Genomic DNA, 26,095 nt, shown 5'->3' on the forward strand with positions numbered 1-26,095 from the left:
CGGGCGGGCGCTTTCCGCGCCTCCCCGCTAGTGCCAGCCCCGATCGTCGTCGACCCTCGAGCCTGAGGCAGCCAAGGGACCTGGGGGGAGGACCATGGAGCTTGCCTCTGCGGGCGTGCAGCGCCGCGCCTGAGGCTGGGCCGCGCCTCCGGTAGCGCCATGGATAGCCGGTGCTATGGATGCGCGTCCAAGTTCTCTGTCTTCAAGAAAGAGGCAAGTCCGGCTGCGGGGGGTCAGGACCGGCCGGTCCCGGGGGTGACGACCCCACAATGCGAGGGTCTGAGAGGGGAACCGGGAACCGCCTCGCCCTGCGCCAAGACATCTTCCTGGCCAGCATCCCGGCGTTGTTGTCCTTGCTTACTGAGCTATTGTGGTGCCTAATTGCAATATGTCTTCAAATATGGGAGATTACTGACAAAAACAAGAAAAAAGAGGAAAAAAATCATCATGTCATCCCTCTAATCCAGCATTCGGTCATTGTCTCAGACAATTCCCACGCACACACTTTGTTATACTGTGGGATGAAGTGGTGACTCAGCTCCCAGCAGGAGTTACGTGCTGGTTCTCGAAAGTCTCCATATCTTCATCAGCAGCTGGTGATAGAGTTCTCTTACAAAAAATCAGCACAGCCCCAGCGTTATTTTGTGTGTGCCTTGTCACGGGCACTGTGCCTGCGTGCGGCGGGGCAGAGCGGTGGGGGTGTGTGATGACGGGTGGTGAAGCCCTGCCCCGCCCCTCTCTCTGTCTCTGCAGTGTGGCTGCAAGAACTGCGGACGGTCGTTCTGCTCGGGCTGCCGGAGCTTCACTGCTGTTGTTCCCCGCTGTGGAAACACGCAGCAGAAGGTGTGCAAGCAGTGTCATGAAAAACTAACTGGGTAAGGCGTGTTTCTTCACCCAAAGACAGTTTCCTGCTTTGTATCTTCAGTTTACATCCCAGCGTTGTGCTGCAGATTTATGCATGAGAGCTGTGCCTTCCGTCTGTGCACGGATGCTGCCTGCACCCTGGAGTTTCAAGCCAGGCTGTTTCTGAACTGTTGTTTTATGAGTTGTGTAGTCCAAAGATACGAATCGGGATTTGTGCCTGTTTTCTATTATGACAGAGTAGTCAGAAGGAAGCAGGTTTAAAACTTCACAGAAGGACACTGAATTACTGTGGACATCTTAGCTAGATGAGCCCAGGTTAAGCCCCACTGTGTTTTTGCCCAGAAATCTACACCCTTCTAAAAGCACTGGCAGTCTTTTCAGAAGTGTAGTAGTTGAATGGGCTGACAATAAGATGTTCAAAGTGTTATTACCTCTGTGGGCGGTGACACAAATCGTCAGTGTTGAGGGGTCTCTGCTACACATAGCCTGAAGATTTAAAATTTTGTAGCATAAAATCAGTTTGCTTTTCAAAGAAAAAAAATTTGCAAACATAACTTTTAGATTGCCTGTTGAAAACAAAAAAAAAGTAATTCAGAAGCAGCATGGGTTATACATGTGAACAAATAACACAAGAACACAAGTATACACCAGAATCCCTCAGTTAGCCAATTCTTTTGTGTCCTCTTCCTTCTCTTACTCCTCTTCTCCACTTCTCTCATATAGCAAGGAATTTTCACCAATTAGTGGGGAATTTTCTGGCTCTGCTGGTGTTTAAAGGAGAGGAGCCTCTCATTAGCGCACGTCTTCATCTTCACTGGCTCATGGAAACGGTGAAATACAGTATTCAGTCGTTTCAGTTTTGAAATTTTCTGATTTCCCTTTACAACTTCAAAGCCATTAAAAAACAGGGCAGCCTTTCTCCGAGTTTCTTGTGGGCCTTTTTTTCCTCATCATTTTAATATCAGTACTATAGAGTTACAGAAGAAAAAAATTCTCCCTGAGCAGATAGCAGGTAGATCACAGAATCATAGAATGGCCTGGGTTGGGAGGGACCTTAAAGACAATCTCTTTCCAACCTGCCTGCTGCGGGCAGGGGCACCTTCTGCTAGACGTGATTGCTCAGAGCTCCCTCCATCCAGCTTGTCCTTAAACACTTCCAGGGATGGGGCATCCACAACTTCTCTGGGCAACCTGTGCCAGTGCCTCACTAACCTCACAGTTAAGAATTTTTTTCTAATATCTAGTCTAAAGCTACTCTCCATTTGAAAACATTCCCCCTTGTCCTGTCACTACATGCTTTTGTAGGAAGTCCCTTTCTGTCTTTCCATTAAGTTCCGTTCAGGTACTAGAAGGCCGCAATTAGGTCACCCTGAAGCCTTCTCTTTTCCAGGCTGAATAATCCCAACTCTGTCAGCCTTTCCTCATAGGAGAGGTGTTCCATCCCTCTGATCAACTCGGTAGCCTCCTCTGGACTCACTTGAACAGGTCTGTGTCCTTCCTGTGCTGGGAATGCCAGCCATGCAGCATTCCAGGTGGGGTCTCAGAAGATCAGAGTAAAGAGACAGAATCCGCTCCCTAGACCTGCTGGCCACGCTGCTTTTGTTGCAGCTCAGGACACAATTGGCTTTCTGGGCTGTGAGTGCACATTGCTGACTCATGTCCAGTCTCTCACCCACCAGCACCCCCAAGTCCTTCTCAGCATGGCTGCTCTCGATTTGTTCATCCCCCAGTCTGTGCTGATACGAGGGGTTGCCCCAACCCAGGTGCAGCACTTTGCACTCGGCCTCGTTAAACCATGGGACCCATTGTTTAATGAGAGTCACATGGACCCACTTACTGAGCTTGTCGAGGTCCCTCTGGATGGTGCCCCATTCTGTAAGCTGCATATGTTGTTATTCACGCAAATAAATTTCAGAACTGAAACCTTAGAACTGGAAAACAGTTCAACAATGTTACATTCATTCATTATTATGCAGGCCTTAGCTGTGTTTGCAGCTGTTGCTTCCAAGAATGAGTGAAATATGCCAACTACAACTACCTCACCCAAGTGTGTAGTTTAGCCCCTCAACCTGAATACAGTGAAGTAGAAGATAGTTATACAATATGTGCTTGTGGTGTGCAGTGTTCAAGTTTTGGTTCACATTTTGTTTTGGTTGTGCATTATATAATTCTGTTTTTGTTGCATGCCCCAGCTACTTCCAGAGTGTTCTGCTGCATGGAAGCTAGTTACACTGGGAGTCTTACCTAAGTACTGTCTACCTGCTTTCTGAAGTGGGAGGTGCAGGCTGTGGGAGGCAAGGGTATTTCAGCCCCACCTCCTTTGGATCACTGGTGACTGTATTAAGTCACAATGCAAAACAATTGGACCAAAGGACTAGAAATGAAGTCCCCTGCTGTCCCAGGCAGTTATCTTATCTTAATCCAGTTCATAAGCTGATTGCTCTCAGTGTTAATGAGGTTATGAAAGGGGCTGTATCAAGAGGTCAAGAAAAGTCTGCTGATTCCTCTTAAGTTGAGAGACTAGGTGATTGAAGTATTGTCAGTATCTTGAGTTCAGAAAAATCATTGGTTTTGTCTTTCAGAGAGGGATCTCAAAGCAGTTCAGCAAAATGGTCACCACCAGAAAACTACAAAAAGTGAGTTGCACTTGACAATCAGTTGTTTCTGCTTCGGAGTAGCCTTTTAGGCCTTCCTTTTCCCCTGTGGAGACCTGCAAAAGTGGGTCTTTTGATGTGGGTATTTGCTTGGATTCAGAATTAGATTAAGGATAGAGCTTCTGTTTTGTTGTTTGGATTGTTAGTTTGTTTTAGGGGTGGGGCATGAGCTCTTTTGAATAGACTCCTGAAAAGCCACCTGCCTGCAATTATCTGTGACTGATCAGAGCTGGCTTGGAAACAGGAACCCGGTGGTGAAATGTTCCATATCTTCTGGGAAGCAGTGCCAGGCGTGCTGCTCCTGTGAGCTAAGGTTTTCCTTACTCTTAGCAATACCTCACTGAGCTGATGTTGGAGAGCCTGGTATGAGAGAGAGTGGTTTCATTTCTGTTGGGTTCACAGAGGATGCTTTCATATCTCCAGGTTAAAATCCCTGTTCTCAATTGTCATGTCTTTTTTCCATCCTTGTCACAGGCGTGTAGCAGCTTTTGAGGCTAAGCAAAACCAGCTGAAAGAGCAACAGAAAGCGGCTGCAAAACCCCCAGGTCGAGCAGGCTCCAGATACCAGGGGCTCTCAAAAGAGGATAGAGCTATTGCAGAGAGACTGGAGAGGCTCAGGGAGGAAAGGAAACCGAGTGAGTTGTAGAGAATACTGTAAATACCTTGGGTGGGAACACTGCTGCTTGGGAAACATGGAACCTGGAGGGAGAGGGGAGTTCTGGATGTTAAGAGGCTGCTGTTTTAGGGAAATGAAGGCTTAAAACAGGACAGAGCATCCAAGTACTGCTGCCACAATGGCCCAATTCTACAATGAGTTTAGGTCAATGTTCCAGTTTCATTTTGCTTCTTGGTGTTTCCCTTGAAACTACAACTCAATTTTGGGGCAGTATCTAATGTGTAAAATCACTTTCTCATTTCCTTTTTGTGGGGTAAAAGCCTGTGTCAAGGCCGCTTGGAGCAGAATGAAATTAAAGTCTTTGGCCAAAGTATTTTTTAGAAGGTTTCCTGTGGGTCATTGTCCTGGGTCCCATTCTCTGTGGAACTATATTCTGGCTAGCCTTGTCTCACAGAGAAGGAAAAGGATTCTCATCTCAGTCCACAGCTGTCAGGTTCTGGGACAGCCTTGAAGTGCTTGCAGGAGAATAAACTATTTTTAAAATTATATGGGATCCCTAGAAGAGAAAGAACAGACTGCAAAGTGGTTACCTGGTTATTACAGAATCATTTAGGTTGGAAAAGGCCTTTAAGATCATGAAGTCCAACCATTAACCACGTCCACCACTAAACCGTGTCCCTAAGTGCCACATCTACACATCTTTTGAATATCTCCAAGGACGGTGACTCAACCACTTCCCTGAGCAGCCTGTTTCGGTGCTTGACAGCCCTTTCTGTGAAGAAATTTTTCCTAATACCCAATCTAAATTCCCCCTGGCACAATTTGAGGCCATTGCCTCTCGTCTGTTACGTGGCAGGGGAGGGTTTCAGTCTGATATATGTCTAGGTTGGCATTAGGAGATGGACTATACTGCCTAAAAGACTCTTATTTCTCTGCCTGTCCCTAGTATTCAAAGTCAGCTGATTGCCAAATGATGTTACCCTAATACTCACCTTATGGCTAGGAGATAAACTGTGATGGAGGCAAGGACTCTGAAGGCAAGGATAGCATTAGAGTAGTCTCTGAGTCACTGCAATATGACCACTTATTCACATCAGGGCTGAGGGAGGTTTTTGCTCAGGTGTTCAGAGTCTGATTCCAGAAAGAAATACAATGTTAAGAAAAAAAAATTCGAAGTGTTTTGTTTTCATTAACAGGATAATCTCTTCTCTTGGGTTATTCTGAATTGCAGAGTCCATCCCTACTCAGGCTGAGATTGAAGCTAGGCTGGCTGCCCTGAAGGAGGATGGCCGGGGTCCTATTCCATCCACAGAGGAGATGGAGGATCGGTTGGCTGTCCTGCAGGGGAGAGATCCTCCTTCCCAGGCTCGCAGACCTGTAAGATCCCTCAGCTCTTTAGTCAGCAATTTATTGTGAGCTGACACAGTAACTGGTGTCCCAGCATGTTAACTGTTCTTCCTTCTTCGGGTTTTTTGTGTCCAGGTAGCTTAACTCAAAAATCTCTGTTTCCTGATTGTGTCATTGCTTCAGAAGCAAATGGTCAGCCTTTACTAGTTCGCTGCCTCAATTTGAATCCAATGTGCTCCTTCATGTCAGGTGTAGTTCACGTGTATATTCTTAACAATAGTTGCTAAGTTTTTTACTCTCAACCCGTTTGTATACCTAAGTGGTCATAGTATTTCAGAGCTGTTTGTCTGTGTTTGGGGCTTATCAGCCCTACCTTCTAATTGTATCTGGTAGTCGTTACTGCACACCAGCTGGGCAAAATCCTGTTAATTATTCCAGAAATTGAAGTTCAGCATGATTTGTCTGAAGTTGCAGAGGAATCAGTTGGATTGAAAGCCTATGGGAATTATCTTGTCCCCAGAATATCATTTCCTTATGGTTCTTTTTTCAGCTGCATGCCCAGACGTTATTGTAGGTCTTAGTGGGGCTGCTGGCTGGCACTGTTGAGAATGGCACTTTGTTTGCATTGGAGGTAGTGACAGAGCTGGGATTGGGACCCAGCAGCGTGCACTCCTATACATTCAGCACCACTTCGCATTGTTTGGGTGACTGCTCTTAGAGCTGTGTGCATTCAGCACCTCTAAAAATGAAGCCCTTGAAAGTCTTACACCACATAAAGCTGTAAGCTGAGATTCTCAATATCAATGAAGGCATCTTTTTATGCTGCTTCCATCCAGGGTGATCTTGGTTGCCAAACTTTCCTTTGATTGAGTTTGCCACTTTCCTCTCATTTGCCTTTTCCCACACCCCCCTTGTTTCTTAGGTACACCAGCCTCCTGATACCAGAAGTCTGGTCCAGCGGACAGATGACCTGTTAACTCAACTATCTGAGGAAGTTGCCATTGATGAGCATTACAGACCAAGAGTTCAGCCTCAAGGTATTTATTTTGGCTTCCAAAGACCTGTTTATATCTGATAATGTATGTGCTATATTGAGGGAGCAATATGTGCCTCCCTATCTAGCTTACAGGTGAGCTGGGTGTCCAGTTTGTCCCTCTCTCCCCCTTATGACTACCAAATTGACTAAGAGCAGCCATCTGGCTCCATACTGGGTCTCAGTGTCTTTGCCTGGAGACGGTTCCTTGTTGTCAGGGTTGTTGTACACAGATTGCTCCTCTCTATTTCTCTAAGGTGACCCTTCCCCGGGGAGGAGGTGTTGCTACTCCTAATGCACCTGTGCACTGTTACAAAACACTGGAATGTGGCATTCCATTATCTTCCTAGCTGCAGTGCTTTCTCTGTAATCTCACTGTAGACCACAGATTAGCTCACTTTCTTCTCTTCATGTATAGTGAGGATCCTACTGGCATGCCTTCTCCTATTATTACCTGGATTCATGGAGAGCAGCAAGCTGCTCTCATAGCATTGCTTTTGTTGTGTTTTCTGTGCCCAAGGAACATTGCTGCTGAGTCACCAGCATGTTCTGTGTGTCTGCCTGCAGCTGTTAGTAGCCAAAGTTTGAATGATCTCAATCGAGACAGTGAAGATTGTGTTTGCCCTGCAAATCTGGACCCAAAACAGCTAGAGGAAGAGAAGAACAAACTTCTGGCAGAAGCCGCTGCTGAGCTGCAGGAAGAGAATACCAGGCAGGAGAAGATCTTACAGGTTGCCAAGAGACTGGCAGCACTCAAAGGCGAGGACCCAGAGAAAGGTAAGCAGCAGATGAGAATACAGTGCCAAGAGAGGAATCAAGTTGCTGTGACAGAGTAATTTCTTTTCTGAGAAGTGTTTATCCATTTAATTCCTATGTTCTGGAAGAAACAGACTGAGATTTGATTTTATCTGTAAAGTTGTACAAGTTGGTTCATTATGAAATCAGCATGAAAGATCTAAGTTGAGAGTAAAGGCTGGAGCTGTAAGGTCAGACTGCTTTGTCTTGCACCCTTCTCTGAGGCAGTTCTAGCATGCTCTGGTGAGGTTAACAAAGCTTTTAAAAGCAAAGCTCTGGGTTTGGTGGGGATTTTTTTCTTCCCTCTTCCAGTATTAAAACCAAACAATAACACCCTTTTTGACGAGTTTGCACCTGAAAAGGATCTGTCTGTGTCAGAGCCAGAATGCCAAAACAAGCTCATAGCACAAGCAATTGTCTCTGGTACATAAGGGGCACAAGATTTGAAGCAGGTGTGGGTTACAGTCTCCCATTTCTTACTTCTACAGTTACACTGGAAAACTATAAACTTCCTGACAGTGATGAGGAAGTGGCTGAGGAGGAAGCCATTCGCAGAGTGCTAAAACAGGTCAGAAGTGGCAGCTGTGGCCTTGTTTATCTTCCTCTCAGTTACGCCCAGTGTGTCTGTTACCTGATGAGCATACACAAAGGATGTGTTTGTGTTTCTGGGAAGAGTTTCATTCCTTCCCCTCCTAATGCTTTCCCAATGCTAGCTCCCATGAGCCATTCAGCTGTTTTGGCAGGCGACTGACAACAATGCTTCTAGTCTGTCACACTGTCTTTCTCATTCATGCTTAGTGTCTCTTGTGATGTGTGTGTCTTCTTTACAACCCCACTCTGCTGCTACTTCCTTACTTCTTGTTCCTTCTGCTCCCCTATCCAGTTAGAACATAGATGATGACATGTGTGCTGTGTAGCACAGCTTATTTCTCTCTAAAATGTCTCGGAATTGTCTTGGCAGGCAGACCCGCATTTGCTGTGCTTATCAGACAGTTGCTGTGTCTGATACCTCACACACGTGTGATTAGCATGATGTTGAGGGTCTCCTGATAGTTGTGCTGCAAAGCAGAGTGTGTTTGCTACAGGCCCCTGCTGCTGCACTGACTGTCCACAGTGTACACACAGTGTTCCTAGTGCAGAGAGCTCACATCTGTCTGGATAACACAAGATGTATTCAGACTTCTTATCTCCTGTTATTGCATGAGAGCAAGAAGGGTGGGAGGTCTAGGGCCTAGAATGAGGATCACAGCTGTGTTTGAAACAAGAGGCTTCTTGCTTTCTCTTGTTACCAGCTCACAGAGGAAGCAGCCCTGGATGAAGCAAGTGGATTCAACATTCCTCCAGATCAGACCACCCAACCAGGACCCTCACAACAGAACCTGTGTAAGAAAGCAAAGCAAAAGGTCAGTGAGCTGGTCAGGATCTCTTGAATTGATGTATTCCAGGGTCTTAAGAGAGACAGTTTTGCAGCAGAAGTTTGCTGTATGCAGAAAAAGAGTAACCAACCAGTTTTTCCAGGGCAGACAAGCCAAGCAGCTTCTGCAAGGCTGACCAGCCCTGAGCTCAGCTGTGAATCATCCATTTAAGAGGAATTGCTCCCTGGAATACTATTCCTTTCAGGCTGGCTTTCTGTTGAATGTTATGGTGTCATCTAAATCTGGAGAAGTTAGCAGAGACCTCACAGTATGAATATTAGAGAATATATATATATATATATAAAGTCAGGCTGACAAGGCCACAATCTAGTACCATACATCCTGAACCTGAGTAAATGGGAGGTTTGCTGGTGCTTTCAGCTTGTGCAGAATAGAACCTCTAGGAGGAATACAATGTCTGTGTTCTCATATAATATCAGAAGAAGGAATTAGTAGCAAGATATCCTGTGCTCAGAGTGGATTCTGGTCTACTATGGAAATACAAACATGTTCTCTAATGTATATTACAAGAATTAAATGGACCTGTGACTGACAGTCACCTGTCAGGCCTATCCCCCATGGAAGAAATTATTTAATTGTAAGCATTATCGAAAACATCCATCTCATAGGTATGCCACCTTGCGTTTCTGGGATTACTGATGTAAAAGATAGTGTTAGGAAAAGATTATGTTAGAAAGCTGCCTTTGACAGTGTCCAGGCACTGTGTCTCAGTGTGTTTATGACTGTTCAGTTTCACAAGAGTTCTCTGTAAGGGAGAAGGAGACAACAATTTGCCTTATGGATATATTTAGATTACGATTTCAGAAGATCTTTTTGTCCCAGCCACAGGTACAAATCAATAGTAGAGGCCTTTTGGCAAATCACTTCCTTTGTCCCACGGTTTTCTTTCTATAACAGGGAGAAAAACACACCCAACCTCCCATTACTTTCCCTTCCCCCCGAACTGCTTTCAGCAAAACTGCTTGATTGCTTGCTTTTACAGCATGAATTGTGTGTCACATGGTATTGTTGTGGTGCCTGCCAGAAGATCTGGCCTTCATGCCCTTAACACAGTACAGACAATGTGGGTGTGTATTGCTGTAGACACCAAATGAGGGTGAATACCTGTTTACATTCCAAGCAACATAGTTTCACAACTAAATTCTAGCAAGTACCTTGGGGTTTTATTCAACAATCTAGATGCGTATGCAGCCTATCCTTGGGCTCTGGGCAAGTTCTTCTCACAGACTTAGCATCAGCAGAGAGTAAACTATGGACCATATGACAGGTCATTGTGGCCATCATGCATTACAATGAAAAGTCCTGTATTTTCTCTGCTGGGGTTTGAACTCTGTGTCTCTGTTTTCTTTGTGAATCAGGGCCAGACTCCAACCACCACAGCTCTTGCCAGGGCAGATAGTGATGAGGATGAGTTACCCTGGTGCTGTATCTGCAACGAAGATGCCACTTTGCGCTGCCATGGCTGTGATGGGGACCTCTACTGCCAGCGCTGTTTTCGGTAAGTTTTGCAATTCCTCTTGGTCTTAGAGGCAGGTAAAAGGAAAGCTTGGCCCCTTTTGTTTGTTTTTTTTGTTGGGCAATAAAACAGGCAGTAGGAGGGAATATTTAAGGAACCCAGATCTGAGCTGAATGCTAGTTGTTATGGAAATACTTTGTGTGATAAGTAGTTATCCCAGGCTTCAGGGACTAAACTGACCCAAGGCGGGAGTGTTCTGTGTGTACTGCCTCAGTGCATGTTTGGGCACATTGTCTGAGTGTTCTCTGGAGCAGCTGGTGTGCTGCATTACGTGGGATGGGATAAATGAGACTATTGTTCAGTGACTCCTATGGCTTGTTAATGCCATTGATGGATGATCTGGGCTGCGTTCCCTTAAGAGGGGAGATCAGATAGTATAAACTTCTGAAGCTTTTCTTAGGTTGAGACTTTGCAATATTAAACTATATTAAAAAGATCTTTATTGAAATATGTATGTGTGAACCCTTTTTCATCAGTCAGGCCTTGCAGCAGCTGTAGTCTTGGTTCTTAAATGTTTCTAGCTTGATTTCTGAAAAATATCGCATGTCTCAGATTTGGAGGGTTAATTCGTTTGAATACAAAGCTTTTCCTAACGGTTTGTGTGACTTCTCTTTTTTCATGCCTCAAAACTTTTGGGTAGGTGGCTGGAAGACATTTAGACAGCAAGTTGCTAAGAATCTGGTTGGGATAACAAGAGATGCTTTTGTGTATATTCTCTGATTTCCTTCAAATGTTTTTGTAAAGAAATGGAAATGGAATGGGAAAAATATGAAAATGTTAAGAAAGTATGTGATTGGCTGTATTAGATCATTAAGAACAAAGCAAACAAACAAAAATATCCAACAGCAAACGTCAGTAAAAGCAGAATCAGCAGTCTGGAAGGTGAACAAGTGTATAAGTTGCTCCCTGCAGATGCAGGCTTGTGTCTCAACACTGCCCGCTGCTGAGCATGGTTCAGACAGCTGCCGGTACACTGCGTTTTAGCCACAACAGAGCTCTGCAGAGCAGACCATCATTTTGTCTATTGTCATAGGAGTTGCTTATATCCCTGGAATCACAGACATAGTGCTGCAAATGAGCCATCAGTTAAGTGAATCTCTCCAAGAGGCAAAGAGACAGAGAGATCTGTTGTCATTTTCGAATCCATCAGGCAAGGCTGAGCAGACCTTCCCACAAAGCACCTCAGAGGTTTCTGTTACAAGCAAATACCTTAAGTAGTCAGTCCACGTGGCTGCCAGTCAGGTCCTCACAACTTATCTCCCTTGAGATAAGTTTCTAGGTAAGGGCTGCTGGGAGATACCTTGTGCAGTAGCTAAGGGCGAATTCCCAGCCTGGGTATTTACTTTTGACTGCACTTTGTATTTGCTTCTCAGGGAAGGCCATGATGAGTTTGACCTGATGGACCACCACACCTCCCGCTATCATCTTCCTTGCAAGCAGAAGTGATCCCATTCTTCATAAGCAGTAAAGAAGGTGGAGAATGGGAAAACAGAGGAGCCGACCAGATGGGAGGAAGAGTCCAAGTGGATTTGCAGCCAAAACGGGTGATGTTTTGGACAGTTAAAGGATGTGCTGTAATCTGAGAGAGGTTTGGAGGGCATATGACTTTGTCCTCACAAATACTCCAGAGAAGTGCATGGTTTGCTGTGTATGCTTGGGAATAAACGAGGAGGTGGATACGAGTCCATAAATACAGACGGTAAGGCAATGTGGGTTGCAGTAAAGATGAGTGTTTAAGGCAGTACTGACTGGCTGATAAGTAACTTCCTGCTTTTGCTAACAGCTTACACACTGGTTCAACAGGCAGCAAAGCACTTTGCACTGAGAAAACTGTCTACTTTGTGATCACGTGTGTGATGAGAACTTTCAAAGTGTAATAAAAATTATTTACAGAGGCCTGTGGTTAAAGTCTCTCCTGGAAACGCCTGATAGCCCTTTACAAATTGTTGCCTTCTTATAATGGTATGTTAGTCCTTGTGCCAAGTGGCTTAGGGAAAGAAATGAAGAATCATGAAGTCATCAAAAATGTTTCTGTGGTGTGTTTGGAAAAGGTGCAGGGGCTACTCTGCCTTGATGGGCAGTGTTGCTCAGTTGAAGGATCCTTTGTAAAGCATACGCTGATACACAGTGTTGTGATCTGCATTGGCTGTGCCAAGGTCATGTGGTCTGTAAGAGCAACCTATCAGTCTGGAAGAGGTGTACATTAGTCTGAAAGCAGGATTTAGCTTTGTTAATTATTTGTTCCCCTGGTAGAATAATTATGTTACCTGTGTGATGCTTTTCTCTGGCTATGAGAGAAGCTCAGTTGCATATGTTCATATCCCTCCCTGGAGACAATCCAGATGCAAGTGGCACTTGCCAGTGTCCAGAGCACCCAGAATTGCTTCAGATACCCAACTAAACTTACTGTAAACATGCTTTATTATTCCATCAGGATGAGCCCTTTCCAGAGTAATGTGAACTTCTGAGAGAGCTCTGTAAGGCTGACAAATTCCAATGGCAACAAAATAAAGGATTTGCCTTTGACAGGGAATTTCCAATGAATCTTGCCTGTCTGGTTTGACACTGCCACTCCCAGCTGTCTGCCCTGCCCCTCTGCTTAAGATCACTTAAGTTCACCTCCAAGGTGAACTTACAAAATAGTGTTTGCCTGCACCTCTGTCACCCCTGGTCAGAGCACAGCAAATTAATTAAGCTGCTGTTGAAGCTGGGTTTGTGCTAAAGTGCTGCACTAGCTCAGGCCCTTCAACAGAAACCTGATTCAGACAATGTAGAATAGTGATACTGCAGGGTAACACACTAAAAATTGCAAGTGTATGCAGCAGTGCCATCAAAACCTTTTGTTAGGAAGGGGTGGCAAAGCCTCGCTTCTGTGGAGGATCTTCTTTCTCCTGGCAGTCCTTGCTTCACCAGTGCCTGTCTCTTTGGGACAGGTAGATGGGAAAACTATTTGAGTTGTTCTGATGTAAGAGCTCACAATGAGCCCTGCGTTACACAAAATTTAGATAAGTTACAGCCCTGAGAAGCTTGCAGTCTTAAAAAGAAAAACAAAATGCTCTTCTGGATTTGTGTCACCATAGGAATGACACTTTTTCATTGCTATTTGACATGGATAATTAGTCTGGTAGTAAGACAGTCCAGTTCTGTCTTAAGTTAAATCCTTTGTGTTTTGTATATACAAGGGAAGGTGCAAATATCTGTTCTTATATCTCTCTTAAGACTGATCCATTCCTTTGGGCTTCAGCCTCTTGATTTACAGCTGCTTCTATTTTTTTAAAAAACAGTATGAGCTGGAGTGCTACTTGCAACATTTTGGATGCTTCATCAGCCACAACCAAACTTTGAGCTCCTGTGCAGTTAGGCAGCCTGTGTCTTGTAAGCCCTGCCCTGTTCACATCAGTAGTAATGGAGCAGGTTACAGCCGGAAGCAGTTTAATTAGATTCCAGATTGGTTTCTCTGGGGCCATCCCAAGGAATTCAGAAATGCACCCAACCCAATGCCTGAAATAGAACTTAGTCACACATGGAGGAGTCTCTTTGGTCATACACATGCTGCTGCTTTCCTTGCAGCACTAATGGACATTTTTGTGGCTGCTGCACTTTCTGCATGTAATTGGCTGTTTTAGTAGCAGCTCAGTCACTTTCCTCTGAAAAGCCTTCCCCACTGTAGCTGTTGCCTCAGTGACCTCCACGGAGGAGGGGTAAAAGGGTATCCACATAGCTGTCTGCAGGAAGCACACCTAGCTGAATCTGTTGTGTAAGATGAATGCTGCATGACCTTTAAGTGGGCAGTGCACTTTTGGCTGTGTTGCTTACTCCTCATCCTTGTCTTTGAAAGGATACTGGTAAACAATCAGTTCCTGATAGGCCAGGTCAGCTTCAGTTATAGCCATTCAAGGACTGAAGACAGCTTGGCATCTTCCAGAAAGAGATTCACCTTCTTTGCTTCTATCTTTGTAGCATGTCATAAAGGATGAGATTTTCTTTCCCACTCAAAATGTTTTTTATGTAGGCTTCACCCCAACAAGAATTGAAATTAGAAAAGCACATGAACTTTCATACATTCTGAGTTATCTTGGTGTAATCAAGAAGGCAAAGTTCCTTTAAAGCAACATTCTTGCACAGTATGTACATACTAAACATTGCAGCCTTATGCTAGTGGTGGTGCTGAGAAACAGCAAAGTTAACTGGAAGGTATTTGTAAAAAAAAATTTAAAACGCTGATTTTAGTCCATACTTGTGGTCTAGGGTGAGAACAGCCAACGTGTAAATAAAAGCAAGTATGAGTTACTACTGTTTAAGAACTAAACAAAAACCAAGTTGCTCTAATTGCCTTGTGTTGCTTTTTCTTTTGCACCAGTGAGCTGAGAAATCATCTGCCCCTGGCCACGTGTTGCCTTGTTCCCGGTGAACACTGTGCTCATTTGAAGTTCTCTCATGCGGTGCTGGTGTCCTTATGGATTGGACCCAACTGCACATCATAGGGGCTGCAGCTTACTCCTTTCCTGCTACTTGCAGAGTAAGCACAAAGACAACTTCTGTCAAGCAGAGTTTTGAGAACTTCCTTTTTCCTTGGTTCTAACAATGTCTGCCTTAATGCATAGACAAAAATTTTCTTTGCATTACTCCATATTGAGGAAATATAGAACAATGCCCGGGGAGAGAAGAACATCTCTTTTGGGCTAGAGGAGAGGCGTGTCAGGTCTTTGTGCTGTTGCTGCTCAGCAGAGTAAAACAAAGCCTCTTGGTAGGGTGTGTAAGTAATCGGGACTCCTATGTACTACTGTATGTAACCAGTTACATCTCTAGTTTAGGACACTCTGCTCATGGCCTGTCTACCTAGATCTTCTGCCTGAACTTCTGTTTGATCCCAGTCTGTTTTTAACCATGCTCAGAGCTTTTTTGTCCACGTGCTGCTCTCCTGTCTCAGTGACTCTCTTGAGTCTTAGCAGGTGTCAATCCATGATCAGTGCCAGATCTACAACTGTTGCAGCTCTGGATTTAATTTTGTTGTTATTTTACTTACAAAGCTGAGATTTCAGAAGGGCAGGCATGTCCTATTAGTCCCTTTCTAGGTGAAAAATGGCCTGTTCCCAGGACATATATAGATATAGATTGGCCCTGATAAAGGAAGACCATTTCTCCAACCTAGTGGGTGAGGCTTAGAGCATCTTGGAGCAGCCTTAGAACAAGACATGATCTGCATGGCTTGCAAACTTCCAGGAGCCAGTCAGCTACAAGAACAGCATTGAAGGGAAGCAAGCCCTTACATCACAGTTGTTACTGCAGCTTGGATTTTGTCCTCTCAGAGGACAGGGCCCACAGCTTGTTCACTGACACCTGGAAAATAGGAGGGAAGCAAAAGGTAATAGTCATCACTCTGCTACTGATAAAGATGGAAAGACTAATGTATTTAAGATATTAATGGTCCAGCCCAAGAATTCTTGTTTGTGTTTGTTAGCTGACCTGCATGTCCCTCCTGTTCCAGAGTTGGTCCCTTCTGCCCCTGTCTGACAAACAAACAAAACATGTACTCAAAAGCTGGCCTTGAATGTACTGGTACATAGAAGGCCCTCTGGATGTGACTCAGCAACTCTTGTGTTTTGAGTGGCAGGCATGAGCGGAGGGGCAGGCATAATGTCAGAGTGCTCTGCCTAAGCAATCGGCCTCCATTTGCTACCTTATTTCCTAGTCACATGTGTCAAATTACTGACCTGCTGAGAGGCTGGATGTAGTTTCCTCTGTACTTTTCCAGACAAACATTAGTTGTTGCCAAAAGAGTTTGTCCAGCAAGACAATGTGTCCTACTTCACTGCTCATTTGTGAGACCTACCTTGTCTGTAAAAGACTCACTCTGAGGTGCTCCCTGAAGGGAAATTGGGAGCAGATATTTTTTTACTTCAGTTTTTTTTTAGTACCTAAAGAGAGAACAAAAGCAAGCAATGCACGGCTGGTTTTCTCTGGTTTAATATACAAAATAAGTATTTTTACAACATCTTTTTAAATTATGAGATCATTCCCAGACCTTGCTCCTTTAGAAGACACTTCTAAATCATTAAGTCTTATAGAAAAAAGACTTAGGAAAAAGACTAAATCTTAGCCTTTTAGAAAAAAGAAAATCTCTTCCATTAGCCTTAGCAGCTGTTTCACAAACTTCCCCTTAAGAAGACCAGGTGCACTTGACCATTTTCCTTCCATCATACTGGATATTTTCTGTCCAGCCTTCATAAATAACAGAGGCTTAATAAGACTTACAAAGTAGGTGTAATGCTGTAGAGTCAGGTACAGCGGTAACAGGCAGGAGATCGCAGCTGGGTCCCAGCCAGACTGAAATGGGGTGCAGCTTAACAGTGACTGATTTTCCATGTTGATGAATGAGTGATAACCAATGCCTTGTTTTCCTTGCAGCGGACAGAACAAAAGAAGTCTCGACGAGCTCCTGAGAATTGTGTTCAGTGCTCCTTGGCCAGCATGGAAATTCCTAGAAGAAACTAAAGGAAGGACACCTTGTCCTGTTCCCCAGGCTAACATGCTCTTTAAGAATCAAGATGTACACTCTAGCTGCCTGCTATGTGTGTAGATCTGGAAGCAGTGGAGACTTCAAACCACTGGTACAAAGTTCACAAACTTGGTGATGTTTCTCAGTAATAAGTCCTAAACATATTCAGAAGTGCTGTTGCTGATCCTGGTTTTTGTAGAGAAGACACACGTTTCCTTGTGACCAAAGCTGGGTGTTCCATGTGAGCAAGGTCATTTCTTCTGAGGATTGGTGACTCTCCGGAGACCTTTCAATCGACTAAGCAATTCCGTAATGAAGTCCTACAGTAAGAATTGGTTAAAGAAGGATGTCATATTAATTCCAGTGCTCACCAGCCCAAAAAGTACTAGGGCACTTGCATCATTCCCACATTTGCCTTTATGTTGAGCAGAAACCAGAATTTTGACATACTTTGAGCAAACCTATCTTTTAGCTTAGGAAAGGAGACCTTTTGATGGATCAAAAGGATCTTAAAAGCTCCTCTACTTCCCTTCCCCTGTTTCCCTCTGGAACAGCCATGTTTATTTTCTCCCTAGGAGCTAGCCTGCCCCTCTTCATCCCAGATACCTGCTTTTTCTACCTTGAGATGACCTCGGGATGCTGTTGTCCTCTGTTAGGTTCCACTGCTTCCTGTTGCCACCATAACCTCCTGCCCACTTCTTCTGCCTTTCCAATCTAGGGCAAAGCAAGCTGTCCCTCTTGTTGAACCTGTAAAGCTCCATGTTGTGGATTGCAAACCATCTTGGAGCTGTGCCAGCTCTACAAGGAAGTGGCTGGCAGAGAAGAGGTGGAGCAAAACACATGTAGGACTAATGATAACGTTGAGCAGGGGTTGAGGGGAGGCAGAGCAGATAGATGAGCAGTTAATGGAGATAAACCCTGAATACTTTGCTGACACAGCCAAGGACTATGAACTGAACTGGACCAACTGGTTATTCCAAGCAGAGGGCAATGTGCAAACTTTACTCTCTGCATGACAAGTAACATCACCATAAAGAAGTGTGCAGCCTTTCTTCACCCAAAGACATAGCTACATGTCCTTGTAATTAGGCAAGGTCACTGGAACTATTGCAGCTTATTAGCATTTGTGCTGTGTGGAAGCCCAGCTTCCTCACTTCAGTATCAGACGTTGCCACAACTTGCTCTGGAAGTAAATGCCTAGGATCATTCATTCCTTTTCAGTTAGTCCTTTCAGAGGAAACCACTTTGTTTCTTGTCTGCCTTCTGGAATTAGGTTGCTGAGATCTTTCAAGAGGATTCAAGATCACCAGGGTAAAAGTACATAGGTTTGCCAATGGGGTAGCAGTATCTGTATTCAGCAGGTACCCTGCTGCCCACAAGACACCTTCGTGGCTTATGAGTCAGTAGAGCAAACTCTTTTCAATTATCACTCAGGGAATGTGGGATTCTTGCCTCAGATCTGAAATTCACACACTCTGAAAACTATTTCTGTATTGCCAGCTTTGTTGACCCCCTGCTAGGAGACTATCTGTAATGATTGCTACAGCCCAGTTTAATTTCAGTGATAGTCATGCATTCATCTCATTTTCTGTATATTCATCACTGTACAGCTACATAGGCTCGACAGGATGTGGAGCCTGAGGAACGATGTCTGAGCACAATGTTCACATGCAATGCATGTGGCTGAAGCAGTGATGGGGACCCCATTTTGCACAGGTATTCAATGCAGCAAAGGCAGTTCCTCTGTGATGCATGCACTACACTGCATGCATCACTACACAGGCTCCACTCCTCTGGACGTTGTGGCTGCTTGTGGGACTTTTTAACTCTCTAACTCAAGATCAATACTTGTAAAGTTCACATGGGGAAAAGAAACCCACATGTATAACTAACTTACATGGCAGTTATCTGCCCAATCCAACATGAAGACCATCTTACATTCTTGTCATTCATAACCATAGAGTGGTTAAAGCTAAGAATGCATTTAGTTGGCAGTGTGCAATATTGTTACGTGAACTGTATTGCTATCTATGGCTTTTCTACACTGAGGACCAAATAGCAACTCAGCATAGTCATTCCAAAATTCCAAAACATGGAATGAATGAACTTTCTTTGGTTGTAAAGCATAATTCCTTATTTCCTCCAGAGCTCTGCCTTCAGCTCACCCACGTAGATTTACATGTAATTTTGTAACACAGCAGAATAAAGTGGCAAACACCTCCCATTAGGATTAAATGAATCTACGGTACAGTAATATCTTGACTATTCAGCCAAGCAGCAACAGACACATTGTAGCAGCACAGTATAATATATAACTAACATACATACATGTATATGGTGCTTCACTCACCTCTGTAGGGCTGGAGCACTCATGGAGGATTTCCTAAAAAAACAAGGAGTCATCATTTTAGTATTTATGAGTTGATCTAATCATCTCCTCTCTACAAAAAATGTATATAATCTTACTACCTCTGACAAGTGAAAACACAGGGAAGCATCATACAACACTGGAAACACATATTCTCTACCCCCCACACCACTACTCTAAGAAGTCCCTAATCTAAAGTCACCAAGTCTCTCTATCTGACCTGTAGTTTTAATTTCTGTTCTTCATTAGGGACCTCCAGGAGATCTTCAAGATCAATTTGTGGTTCAGGAGCTGCTGTCTCTGTTTCTTCCCTTAGCTAAAAAGAAAAAAACCCACCACAGTTAATAAACCTTCCAACATCTGAGAACTCTAGAGTCCATCTTTAAAGAACTGAGCAGCTGAGTTACAATAAAACTGTGCTGCAAAATTGAAGTCATGATATAAATCATCTCAAAATAAGGATGTTCTTATAAAGAGGGCACAGATTCCAGCCCTTTTGTGTAGTCTGCTAGAATCACACCTCCTGATGTACACATTCTTCATCTTTTCCCACCACTGCACTGCTCAGGGATCATAATCCATCATGGAAAGACCCTTTCAAGAGTATCCAACTGCAGTGCAATTTAAGACAGCCTGTGACACCCCTCATCTATGAAGAGTTCACCAAACAAATCCAGCAGGCTTAGTGTTTGAGAGGCACAAATAATACAGGAAGATTTTAGGCTTTTATGCTAATTACATTCACATACTTTGTATTTATACTAAGGCTTTTTGCAGCAATGGAGAGAAAAACAATTATGCTGTTGAAAGACCTAACAGTATTTTGCCAGCTTTCTCTAACAGACATGAGTGGGACATAATAGTCTTCTTTAATGTAAGAGGGACCCCAAGTTTTGGTGACTGGAGTAATAATCTTATACTACATCGGGGTGTTAGTTGGAAACATTTGTAAAACTTGATCGCGGACACATTAAAGCTTCAAAAGTCTCTACAAGTCTTTAAGGAAAGCAGGTTGTGGTTTTCCAGTGTATTTGCAAAATGAATCTTTCACAGCACAACACTAGTGCTATTTTGACATAATAATCAGCAGAGTAAGGATACTGGGTAAACAGCACAGTACGTGATTACGAACTAGCATTTACAGATATATGTGTAAAACATTAAACATAAAGGCAATACTTACAGGAAAAAAAGAAACTTTTTCTTAGCAGTGTCTGATATTTCTCTGTATGCCAGAGAGGAAGTAGAAAGCCTTTGTTTAACTGTGATATGCAGCTAACTTAACAATAAATAATAAACCAGAGTTAAATATATTGCATTGTGACCCACACAGCATTTTTTTTTAAAGTAATAGTTTCCATGTAACTGTTTAGAAAGCAGGTGTTGATCCAGTTCAACTTTGGCTGAGAAGCTAAATAGGCCAGGAGGGTGAGACAGGTTAGTAATTCCCTGTGGCTTTTTGGTCCTAGTGTGGATGCTGTTCTGGATTCCATGTGCAAGTAATCATTTTGAAAATCACCAAGTCCTAGTTTGGTTGCAAAAAAGCTTCATGATAGTAAACATCATAGCATTCATATTACTTGTATCAGGAGGTGATGTTTGAACTAACCTTGCTGGCATTTGAATGTCTAGAAGACACTGAGGAACACTGCACTGCCAAGGGCAGGTGGAGCAAAGTAAGAGGTAACAGAAAATGGTAAATGTAATGGAAGTTGATGGACACAAGGAAGCTCAGAGTAGCAGGGTTAGCTAAATACTCTTGCCGCAATGCACAGAGGAGAGCAGGAGGACCTGCTGGACGCCTGGGTGATTGTAAGCAATTACTGTGACACATGTATGTATTTGAAAAGATCCTATGTAACCCCCCCTGTTGTACCCTGTTAATAGTCTGACCTGGCACACCATCGTGTTATGTAGTTCCTGGTAGCAAATCTCTTAGGCTGGCCTGAATACATCAGGAAGTAGGGAAATCTGTTGTGCTGGAGAGCTGCTAGCAAAGGCAATCCACTGGCAACCTGTTTCTATAAGGGCATGGCTGGGTTTCTCACTTGTGCCTGCTGGCATTTTGTAGTAGGGAAAAAAATGTCCCCTTTGGGCAGCTGCTCTGATGACAGTAAACAGATCTTAATTTTCAGAAGAGCAGAAGTGATAACGTAAACTGACTTGTTTTTCTTACACCTTTACAAGTGTAAAGGTCTATCTCGCTAGACTTCAGCAAGTAAGAGTAGCACATAGGGAGCCCCATCTTGAGTCATGTGACTGGTGCTACAAAGTACTTCTCATCTGTCTCCAAAAAAGTCCCAAAAACTTAACTCTTCAAAACTGCAGTAATTCCCCATAGGGGGAATTTTCAGAGGAGCCATTCATTTGCAGCAGAAGGAAGGACCTTTTCTCCATATTTGTTTTCTGCTGCCTGTTATTTGCCTATGGCATAAATTAAAACAGTAATGAACTATTTTTATCTCCCAACGTGGCTTGAGAATCTGGTACCTTCCCACAAATATCAAATAGGAAAATTCACACAGAAAATTATGATAATAATGACTATAGTAGTAAAAAACAACAGCAACAACAATAATAAAGACAGCCCTGAGACAGTTCCTGAAGTTTGGCTCTTCAGCTATGGAGTTGACATCGTTCTATGGCTCTCAGGCTAAGAAAATCACCCTGGGCAGGCAAAAGTTTCTCTGTACCATCATGGCATATAACACAAAAACTACCTTTCCTGGGCTGTGCTAACACATCCACTTCCATTGTTGATTGCAATTTGAAAGTGCTGATGCTCGGAGTGGAAGACTCTAAGCAATCATTAACTCTTTCTTCCTTAAATGTGCTTAGCACTGTGCTGAGGTGCAAATACAGAAGACAGGACAGAAAGGCCTTGGCAGTTCATTTAGTCCATTCCCATCCAAGACATGAATAAGCTGTTTTACACAAGTTTTTAGACTCATCTATGTCTTCCACTGAAGATGTACTGGGCTCTGAGTCAAGAAAGCTTTGTTCTCTTACTGTACTGGCCATTGCCCTACAGAGTAAAGAAAAACTCTTAGTCAAGCTATTTAAATGGGTTTAAGGTCACGATGTACAGTGTAGGAAATCCTTTCACCTTTTCCTGTACCACACTCCAAAGGAATGGAAAAGCACTATCACTTATGAAAGCACCCAGCATAAGAGCTATCCATCTAAGCACAGTATATGCACAGAAGTGATAGTACAAGGTTAAAATTTCAGTGTACGCAGCCAGTGCTGGAACTTGACTTAAATGTCACCTACCCAATAAAAAACTGTCATCTACTCTGCAACAGCTGAAATAAAGACCCACACCATTCAGGTGCTGGACCTAGGCACTCCTGGATCTTTCTTAGTGGGACAACTCTCAGGTAGGCAGAAAGAATTTAAGAAGGACTGTTCCTGTTGCAAAGGGAAGTTCAGGCAAGGAAGACGGCTCTGGGGATTTGTGAACAAGAAGGCATAAGATCTACACATTTGTGCATAGGATTTTTTTTCCCTTCTCCTTCTGTCAGCAGTGTGTCCAGACTCAGCACCTACAGATACAGCATTATCCGAAGTGTCTCTTTCAAACAGCAGGTAGACCCTCACTGTTGTGTCAAAAAGGAACAGGAGTACACTGATAACTCTAACCCAGCTAGCTTAAATACTGCTCGCAGCAAAGCCACTCACCACATGGAGTGCAGCAACAAGAAGCATCCTGGGTTTATACATCTCTCCAGGTTCTGCTACTCGTGCTGAGCAATAGCTACATCCCCTCAGTGGGTGCAACGCCAGGCAATTTAAAGCTGGTTGGATTGTATCAGTGCAAGCTTCTCTGCCTGCTGACACACCAGTCAGAGAGAGGACTGCAGCAGGTGGCAAGGAGATACCTACTGAAGAATGAAGATGAGAAACTATTTCCAGTGAGGTAGAGCAAGCAAACCTCTGTCCCAGCACACAGGATCTCTAGACCCATTTACCTAACAAGCTGATTTGCCCCAGCTACTCACCCGGCATTGGTATAGCTCCTGCAGCTGGGCATTGATCCATTCCTCCAGGTCTAGCCAGCGCTGTAGGTCTTTGCGGTTATACTTTATGGTCAACTTGCCCAGTTTCCTGTGTGATGATTCCTCCCCAGGTTTCTCCGGTGTCTGGAAGGTTACCCGGGGCAGTGCACTGGGGTTGCTGGCCATGCTCACTGCTTCCTCCTCTGACAAGAGGAACTCACCTTCCTGTGGGCTCACTCACACCTTTCCTTCAGTCTCCTTTAACTAAAGCCTCTCTGCAACAAGTGTCTCTCAGTACAAACTACTCAAAGACGCCAAAGGTGGGATGCATTTGTGATCTCAGGAAGAAAGTTAGGGATGACTATAGGACTGGGGCAGCAGCCAGGCTCTGCAGGCAGAGTTACAGCTGCAGATTCTTGTGTTTCACCATTGGCTGTGCTGACAGAAGCAGGGAGGCAGACAGAGTTGTTGTAGTAACGTCTGTTGTTAAAAGAAGCCAAGTGAACCAGGGAATTGATGAACCAAGTTTGTTAATATTTAACGTAAGTCAGCTCCAAGAGGCGGAGAAGAAGGAGGTTTTAAATTACTGTTTTCCTACAGGCATAACTTACATGCATGTGCAATTCCAGAGGGCTGATCCATACATAATGCATTGAATCCTGCTGCAGTTCATACTCGACTCTGTAAACTACTTTGCCTGCAGCTACAGGGTTTAGCTCCCATTGAAATGGTGTATTTGGCATTTTCCAGCTAAAGCACTGGACCCATCACACACATAAGAAGTGGTCTGGAGTTAGGTGGCTACGTCCACTATTTTACAATAGGTCAGGAAATGACACTGCAACCCAAACTTGGGCTCAACAGTTTCATTTTACATTGTTCTACATTCTCTAAGTTTATTCCAGCTTTCTCAAAAATTTCTGTAGAAATCCCAGTGGCCTGAATTTGAAATCATCTGAGCAAGAGGCTTCTGGAATAAAAGAAAATATTTGTGCTCCTATTAGAAAAATAGTACAATGTTGACACTGTACATGTGATGACACTGCAGGGGAAAGCCTGATTCAGGATATAGCATCATCTCTTTCCCATAGAAAAGTATTATTCATGGTAAACAGGTTCACCTGCTGAAGTATCATAAACTGCTATCAGACTATATATTATCGTTGCTTGGTTTACAGTTTCTTCCTAACTGGAATACAGGTTAAAGGTCTGTAGCATTATTGCCCTATACCATTTAGAAGGATACATGTGAGCAGTACAGTTCAGAGGAACAGAAATCAGGCTGGCTGTTTTTACAGGGTGCCAGGGCACTGGGACACCTGTGGTCCCTCCAGATGCTCTCACACCTCTTTATTCATCTATTCCCAGAGCTTTCCAGCAATCTGCCCAGGGAGCTGCCCCACTGAACAGAGAAACAGGCTGAGACCCTCCATCATGGAGCAGATTGAACATCTCCAGTCTCATAATTCATGTGGAAAAAGCAAATAAGCCTCTGCTGCTCCTGACAGCCAAGGTATTTCCAGTTTGGAGACCAAGAGCTAGATAAACCAAAGGAAAAACAACCAACCCTTCTCCCACTGATAACTGCTGCCAGGCAGCATAGGACAGTCTGCAAGGGGGCTGGTCTCCTTTGGAAGTCTTACCCAGTCCCTCTGCCACAGTTTTGTCCACAGAGGGATGGTGGTACCGCCAGCCAGCAACATGTCGTGCACAGGGTGATAGAAAAATGAGCAGGGCCATTACAGTCCTTCTTTTCATCCTTAATGTGAGCAAAAAATAAAAGCCTTTCCTGACGGGAAATTCCACAAAATGCTGATTCTGAAACTTGCTTTCACATCAGTGAAGAATAAAGTATTGAAGTATACCTGAAACTGATAATATCTCCTCTGCTTTTCAGACAGCCTAAAACTTCTGTTCAGAAGACAATTGTCAGCTATTTACTTTAAGCAGCTTTACTCATTTTTCCTCACTGCTTGACTATATCCTTCCTCTAATCTCACTCCTAAAACTGTCTTATTTAGACCAAAAAATCTGTGTTGTGAGAGGTTCAGAGCCTACTCAGTGAGTGCAGATTCTTCAGAGATTAACTGTTTGAAATCTTGCAAAACCCACTGAACATCTCATAATGCATTTACAACTATTGACATTTCAAAGGTTAATATGGCCCAACACAGGCAGATTTTCACAAGATAACTTGTGAAACAAGGAGAAACACTGTCAGATGACAAGTTCCTGTCTCCAGTTAGAAGTGCTCTATTTTGGTGTTCAAGGACTGACATACTTGAAAGAGGAAAACATAGGAAAACAACCTATATTTCCTTGTCCCAAGGAACTCCAGAGAGGCTGGCATTAACAGCAGAGAAAGAGGATGAGACTTACAAGGTGGCAATATAGAAATAAATATTTACTGATAAAGTAGACCTCCTCTAGTAGTAAACTATTTCAATCTATGATTAAAGCAAGAGGAATAAGCAAAAACAGTGCAAGATCAGTCCTTAAGTGTGTGGTAGAAGTTCCTGCAGGAACAGGACTGGGTGCCTCATTCAGAGTAAGGGATATTGTCCCCTTGAATGAGGCAGCATCTCCTATGGGTGCACCAGCCACCTGCCAGTGCTGGTAAGTGCCAGCTGCTACTGAACAAGAAGCAGCTGCATGACTCTCTTCACAGTGCAACACCCCATCTTGTTCTTTCCTCGCATCACAGCAGATTCATGTGGCCAAAGGGACAGAAAGACATTCCCCATTTTGTTTGGACATGGACAGCGGAAGGATCTCGGAGATCTCAGGCATGGCTGGGAGATGTGATCCTATTTTCAACCTAGTTGTCTTTCCCTATAGCCTAGGGCTATACAACCTTGCCCAAAACTTCTGGAGTGGACACACATGCTTGGGCAACAAAGTCATCTAATCAGACAACCTGTTTTTTCACAAGAACTGCAGATACATAAGCTCCAGTGGACCTCCTGCTG

The 26,095-nt window shown here is 43.8% G+C and overlaps 2 protein-coding genes across 4 annotated transcripts; one reads left to right on the plus strand and one right to left on the minus strand.

Annotated features, from left to right (window-relative positions):
• ZFYVE19 (zinc finger FYVE-type containing 19) lies at window positions 1-20,441 on the plus strand. Of its 2 annotated transcripts, XR_010431266.1 has the most exons (12): window positions 7-213; window positions 754-875; window positions 3,447-3,500; window positions 3,993-4,153; window positions 5,366-5,511; window positions 6,404-6,518; window positions 7,082-7,291; window positions 7,798-7,877; window positions 8,602-8,712; window positions 10,104-10,243; window positions 11,635-11,960; window positions 16,670-20,441. XR_010431266.1 is itself a non-coding variant. In XM_064658044.1 (11 exons), the coding sequence occupies exons 1-11, from the start codon at window positions 160-162 to the stop codon at window positions 11,705-11,707; spliced, it is 1,266 nt and encodes a 421-aa protein (XP_064514114.1). In that variant the 5' UTR covers window positions 1-159; the 3' UTR covers window positions 11,708-12,156. The 2 variants fall into 2 exon arrangements, 1 of the variants encoding a protein (XP_064514114.1); XM_064658044.1 differs by lacking the exon at window positions 16,670-20,441 and having other exon boundaries at window positions 1-213; window positions 11,635-12,156.
• On the minus strand, window positions 16,942-23,728 carry PPP1R14D (protein phosphatase 1 regulatory inhibitor subunit 14D). 2 transcript variants are annotated; one of them, XM_064658046.1, is made up of 4 exons: window positions 23,130-23,716; window positions 19,349-19,444; window positions 19,111-19,143; window positions 16,942-17,080 (listed from the first exon to the last, which is right to left on the minus strand). In XM_064658046.1, the coding sequence occupies exons 1-4, from the start codon at window positions 23,310-23,312 to the stop codon at window positions 17,012-17,014; spliced, it is 381 nt and encodes a 126-aa protein (XP_064514116.1). In that variant the 5' UTR covers window positions 23,313-23,716; the 3' UTR covers window positions 16,942-17,011. The 2 variants fall into 2 exon arrangements, with proteins under 2 accessions (XP_064514116.1, XP_064514115.1); XM_064658045.1 differs by lacking the exon at window positions 16,942-17,080 and having other exon boundaries at window positions 19,011-19,143; window positions 23,130-23,728.
• Window positions 23,729-26,095: the final 2,367 nt, after the last annotated feature.

Source organism: Pseudopipra pipra, chromosome 6 (genome assembly GCF_036250125.1).
Source record: "Pseudopipra pipra isolate bDixPip1 chromosome 6, bDixPip1.hap1, whole genome shotgun sequence".
Lineage (NCBI taxonomy): Eukaryota > Metazoa > Chordata > Aves > Passeriformes > Pipridae > Pseudopipra > Pseudopipra pipra.

Excerpts from the sequence above, each read along its gene's own strand:
- ZFYVE19 (XM_064658044.1), top strand. The coding sequence starts at position 160 with ATGGATAGCCGGTGCTATGGATGCGCGTCCAAGTTCTCTGTCTTCAAG. Across the intron at positions 214-753 it reads TCTCTGTCTTCAAGAAAGAG|TGTGGCTGCAAGAACTGCGG; the intron begins GCAAGTCCGGCT and ends CTGTCTCTGCAG. Across the intron at positions 5,512-6,403 it reads CTTCCCAGGCTCGCAGACCT|GTACACCAGCCTCCTGATAC; the intron begins GTAAGATCCCTC and ends CTTGTTTCTTAG.
- PPP1R14D (XM_064658045.1), bottom strand. The coding sequence starts at position 23,312 with ATGGCCAGCAACCCCAGTGCACTGCCCCGGGTAACCTTCCAGACACCG. Across the intron at positions 19,445-23,129 it reads AGGAGCTATACCAATGCCGG|CTAAGGGAAGAAACAGAGAC; the intron begins GTGAGTAGCTGG and ends TTTTCTTTTTAG. Across the intron at positions 19,144-19,348 it reads AACAGAAATTAAAACTACAG|GAAATCCTCCATGAGTGCTC; the intron begins GTCAGATAGAGA and ends TTGTTTTTTTAG.